Raw genomic sequence first — 5,932 nt, forward strand, 5'->3', positions numbered from 1 at the left:
CCTAATTTGAACTGTGGCGACCTATCTGGTGAGGTCCATTATATATACTCCGACTGAGGAGGTAACTACTAGCTGAGAGTTTGAGTTATTGTTGAGAGGAGAATTTTACCACGTATTTATACTTGTTATTTTATTTATTTTCTTTGACTCACATCTGTTTACTTCTACCGTATCTGTCTTATTGGACCATTCGTAAATGTTGATGTCGACCCCTCGTCACTACTTCTCTAGGGTTAGGCTAGATACTTACTAGGTATGCGTTGATTTACGTACTCATGCTACACTTGCTGCACATTTTGTGCATGTACATATATGTCTGGTGGTCTTTTGGGCGCAAAGGTCGCGGCTATTGCGGGGACTTTACCGTGAGCTGTATTTTATGTTACGATCCGCAGCCTACAGAGTCTCCATCAGAGTTATTTATATTCTCCTGTCTAATTTGTATTCCAGATAGATATTGTAGTTTATTATATTTCCTAGTTGATACTCATGCACTTGTGACACCGGGTTTTGGGAATTCCTACGAGTTGTTCATTATTGTAGTTCATGTAAATATTATTATTTACTTTGTAAATTCTATTTCATACTATTTAATTAATAAAAATTATGATTTCAAAATAATAAAATTAGTAATTAAATTGTTCAATCATTGTTTGCTTGCCTGACGACGGCGTTATGCGCCATCACGACCTATAGTAAATTTTGGATCGTCACAGTTACGATGTTACTCTCAATTCTCATGTGATGGGCTTAGAGTTAAATCCAAATTCCTACTTGTTTTTTTCATTGAAATAGAACTATATCAATTGTCGAATAACCTTAGGAGCACTTCATATTCATCCCCTTGTGTTCATTTTGCTCTCTATTTCTCCACTTTTTTTACTTTTATCAAATAAAACTATATATATATATATATATATATATATGATTTTTAGAAAGTTTATACTCAGTGATATGGAGTACACGCGCAATACGCGTGCTTAGAACTAATAAAACAAAACTTATGACAAAACGTACAATTTGAAGCCTATATAAGCTTTTATCCCCTAAAGTATTTAAAGCCCGAGGTTCTTAAATTATTTTATTAATGGATATATAAGAATCATAAACGACGCTTATTTTATACCAGATGAAGCAGGGGCATAGGCACCTTACCTCAAACGGTGTTACGTAACACCGCTTCGTCAATTTGTTTAGTAAATATTTATGTATTGATCATAAGAGAAATAAAAATATTTGGTATAGATATAAAAAATGATACAATTATCGTTAAAGTGATTTATTTATTTATTTATTCACCTCTTCAAATATTATACGTCGCTATAGTATAAGATACTAAATGCCATGTCAAGAATTTGATAGGACCTATGTCAAATTAGAAGAGATTGGATCCACCAATAAATAGGCTACATTGTTCAAGAAATGTTATGACATGGAGTTAGCTACATAAAAAAAATCATAATTTAAAAAGTTTTACGAACTTAACAAGAAATTACTAAAGCATTATTAAAGATTAATTAAGATGGTCAAATGCACAATTTGTAACAGACACAAGAAGAGACAAGTAAATCTTAGAACATAAACTCCAAGTTTTCACGACTTGTTCAAGATTATATTATTTTCTTTGTTCTATGTGGAATTAAGCTTCTTCAATGAGACAATGAGAGACCCCTAGAAGGCAAGAAGCATTTCAAAATTTCTTCCCCTTTTCCCTTGTCAAGCACAAAGTAAAATATTTTTCTTATATGAAGTCGTAGAAAAATAAAATAATTTTTTTCTGACTAAAGTACAATAGTAGCATCTTTCTTGATTCATGACAAAGTCAATAAAATATTAAGTAGTTTAATATAGTAATAAACTAAAAGAAGTTGTGTACCTTGTACCACAAAATGCTTTGGAATATGCCGAAACGAAAAAGACTTGTGAAACACAAAACACAAATTTTCACATTCCTCCCTTTTATTTTATTTTCTCTCTTTCTTTTTCAGATAAAATCATAAACGAAGAATCTAAAGTTTAAAAAAGACATGGTTGGGGCTATATGTTTGAAGAATTACTACGAGAGGAATAGGAAAAGTTGAAAAATAAATAAATAATGGGACACTCAGATATGCTCATTCACTGCTTATGGTTTATTATTTTCCCATTCCTTCGTAATAACTTTAGTCCCTCTTCATTTTCTTTGATTCATTCTTTTCAAACTTCTACTTCTTTATCATTCCCTATACAGGAATTTCGAGAATTACTCCCATAAAAATCTTTACAATTTCTTTGTTAGATCTCTCTCTTTCCCTCTTCATCACTTTTGATTAAACTATCTCTGATTTAAAGTAATATTACATCCGTTCCAGTTTATGTGAACTTATTTCCTTTTTTGTCCGTTCCAAAAAGAATGATCCCTTTCTAAATTTAGAAATAATTTTGTAAACTTATAATTCTACCCTTAATGAGAAACTTTTATAACCACACAAATACTCTGGGTCCCTTTTTGAATTGTTTAGGACCACAAATTCCAAAAGTCTTCATTTTTTCTTAAACTTTGTGTCCAGTCAAACAGGTTCACATAAATTGAAACGGAGGGAGTATTTTGACAAATTGAATTTGTTTTAAAATATTAACGTTAAATAGAAGTAATTTATTTTGTCAATCTATCCTAATTGTTCCACATAGTGAAACGTTAGTCAAGTGATCATTTAGAGTTTTAGACTAGTATTTTTATAATTAAATCTATTAAATATCTTTCTGAAAGAGTGCAAGCATTTTAAACAGGAAATTATACGTATCAATAGGAATATGTTTTATCTGATTTAGGAAAATTTCCATAATCACTCGAACTTTTCTACATTGAATTCCCTTCCATTCATCAATATATTCGTTTTTTCTAGAGCCCTTGTCATACTTAAAAATTTCTACACACAGCTATTTCCGAGTAGTAAAACAAAGTCGGACACCCAATAGAACAAGTCTATCATTGTACTTGACACCACCAAATGGCATTACCTCTTTATAGCCGGCCACTTCATTCTTCCTCTTATATGTACTTCACTCCTTACTATTCCACCAATTCCTTTTCCCTTCTCCAAAATCCATAAGGAACAAGGAATTATGGAAGATTGAGATATTGTAATCACAACCTCTCTATGCACTACACGTTCGTTTGTCATTATTTCTAATCTCGTTCAATTCTTTACAGGCACATATCGATAAAGTGATCATCAAAAATGGATCGACTATTAAGCTTAGAACCATCAAATCTGGTGACGATAAGACTTGAACCAGGTCAGAAATGTTCAGGGGAGTTAACTCTCCGGAACGTTATGTACACCATGCCAGTGGCTTTCCGACTACAGCCAGTGAACAAGACACGTTACTCGATCCGTCCTCAATCGGGTATCATCTCTCCATTAACCACAATCACCTTAGAGATCATTTACCATCTCCCTCCAAACACAACTCTCCCTAACTCTTTCCCTCATTCTGATGATTCATTCCTCTTACATAGTGTTGTTGCCCCAGGAGCTGCTATTAATAAGAACCCTTCTTCCACCTTAGACATGGTCCCAAGTGATTGGTTCACAACTAAGAAAAAACAAGTATTCATTGATAGTGCTATTAAAATCATGTTTGTTGGTTCACCTGTATTATGTTATCTTGTAAAAAAAGGTTACATGGATGAAATTAGGGAAGTATTAGAAAAAAGTGACCCTAATTGGAAACCAGTTGATTCAGTTGACTTTGAAGGTCAAACTTTACTTCACTTAGCCATTTCACAAAGCAGGCCTGATCTTGTACAATTACTACTTGAATTTGGGCCTAATATTGAGGCCCATAGCAGATCATGTTCAAGCCCACTTGAAACAGCAGCAGCAACAGGAGAATCACTAATTGTTGAACTCTTATTAGCTAAAAAAGCTAGCACTGAAAAAACAGAGTTCTCTGCTTCTGGTCCAATACATTTAGCTGCAGGAAATGGCCATTTGGAAGTACTAAAACTGCTTCTACTCAAAGGTGCTAATGTGAATTCGTTAACAAAAGACGGGAATACGGCTTTACACCTCGCTGTTGAAGAACGAAGGAGGGATTGTGCGCGTCTTTTGTTGGCGAATGGTGCTAGAGCTGATGTACGAAATGCTAAGAATGGTGACACGCCTTTGCATATTGCTGCTGGTTCGGGAGATGAACAGATGGTTAGAGTTTTGCTTCAAAAGGGAGCTGAGAAGAATATACGTAACAACTATGGCAAAACGGCTTATGATGTTGCAGCTGAATATGGCCATAACAAGCTTTTTGATGCCCTCCGTTTAGGTAATCTGAATTGGATTAACTGAGTATACTACCTTTGACTCCAGCTATATTATAACGAGACACACATATACATATCATATATAGAAAGGTTAAAAAGTAGTTATATATTAGAAACATAATTTTATTTATATACAATGATAATGTAAATAATTTTTTACACTAAAAGTATATTTAACATGTGTAACAGTTGATCTGTCTAATTTTTTAGTTTACTACCCCCTCTTATCATGCATTTAGGTGAACAGGTAATGTAACTCTTTTGTTATATTGTCAGTGCACATATAGAAGTTAATCTCATTAATAACAAAGTTTAACTTCTGTGAATTATTGGTGTATAATATTGTAGTATTAGGTCGAGGTAATCTATAATAACATGTAAGTGTTAATAGTAAACCTAATTTAATTATCTAGAAAATAAGGTAAATAACCTGAAATAACTAATTAAAATATTGATAGCGTAATTTTTTTATATATATATCTTCAATGCAAATAATTTAAACCTTAGTAAATAGATTGCACGGCTGATCTAAATTTTTGATTTGCCTCTGTAGGTGACAGTCTATGTGTGGCGGCTAGAAAAGGCGAAGTAAGAACCATACAAAGGTTGCTAGAGAATGGAGCTAGCATCAATGGACGTGACCAACACGGTTGGACTGCATTGCACAGGGCATGTTTCAAAGGAAGAATAGAAGCTGTAAAGGCATTAATAGACAATGGAATTGATGTAAATGCAAGGGATGAAGATGGATACAGTGCCTTGCATTGTGCAGTGGAATCTGGCCACGTTGATATAGCCGAGTTGCTAATTAAAAAAGGTGCAGATATTGAGTCAAGAACTAGTAAAGGGATTACTGCATTGCAAATTGCAGAGTCATTGCATTATTCTGGTCTCACTAGGGTACTAATGCAAGGTGCAACCAAAGAACAAGTTGGGGCAATGGAGACAAATTTTGTGAAATCCTCTGGGAAAATGGCTGTTAAAGATGTAGAAATTGGGAATGTCAAGAAAAGATCTGTTAATAAATCATCAAGAGTTCGGAGGAGCAGCTTTGATAGGACTGTTCCATTGGCTGTTGTGTGATAATTTCTTGAAGTTAAATGAACTGAATATTCCTTCTTTGTTGAGGAAAGAATGTTTCATCCTCTTGATTTGGGTGATCGGAGTAGATATTATATAAAAGACAGTTTAGTGCACTAAACTCCGTGTAAAATGATCAGATTCGTCGAGTCATCAATAGTAAGTTGTTAGGTTTTAATAATTGTAGTTGCTCTATTCCAATGCCAATATCTTTCATTTTTCACGTATTGTTGTATCTGCTTGTTTGGATAGTTATTACATTTATATTATATCTTATTGTTACTTTAAATATAACGTTTGTTTTGATTGTTACTTAAATTTTATTGAATTGTATCATTAAATCCGTCGTCGTTAAGTAATAACTAAAAGTATCATTTTATGTAACGACCGATTTGGTGTGGTCGCGTAGTTACTGTTTTTACCCACAAAGCTGATGTGGGAGACACATCAAATGCCACAGTGGACGTGCACAGTCAGCTAAAGGAGAAAACACTCAGAAGGAGCACACGCATAAAGGCTCTGCCTAAAAAGTTAACTGATTTTGTAATT

The 5,932-nt window shown here is 33.6% G+C and overlaps 1 protein-coding gene across 1 annotated transcript; it reads left to right on the forward strand.

The window, feature by feature from the left end:
* Positions 1-2,986: 2,986 nt before the first annotated feature.
* LOC104119956 (protein VAPYRIN) lies at positions 2,987-5,590 on the forward strand. The gene is made up of 2 exons (XM_009631596.4): positions 2,987-4,305; positions 4,857-5,590. The coding sequence occupies exons 1-2, from the start codon at positions 3,222-3,224 to the stop codon at positions 5,384-5,386; spliced, it is 1,614 nt and encodes a 537-aa protein (XP_009629891.1). The 5' UTR covers positions 2,987-3,221; the 3' UTR covers positions 5,387-5,590.
* Positions 5,591-5,932: the final 342 nt, after the last annotated feature.

Source organism: Nicotiana tomentosiformis, chromosome 2, assembly GCF_000390325.3.
Source record: "Nicotiana tomentosiformis chromosome 2, ASM39032v3, whole genome shotgun sequence".
Lineage (NCBI taxonomy): Eukaryota > Viridiplantae > Streptophyta > Magnoliopsida > Solanales > Solanaceae > Nicotiana > Nicotiana tomentosiformis.

Bases quoted from the DNA above. Each gene is read 5' to 3' on its own strand.
- LOC104119956 (XM_009631596.4), top strand. From the start codon at position 3,222: ATGGATCGACTATTAAGCTTAGAACCATCAAATCTGGTGACGATAAGA. The intron at 4,306-4,856 runs GTAATCTGAATT...TTGCCTCTGTAG, and splicing joins TTTTGATGCCCTCCGTTTAG to GTGACAGTCTATGTGTGGCG.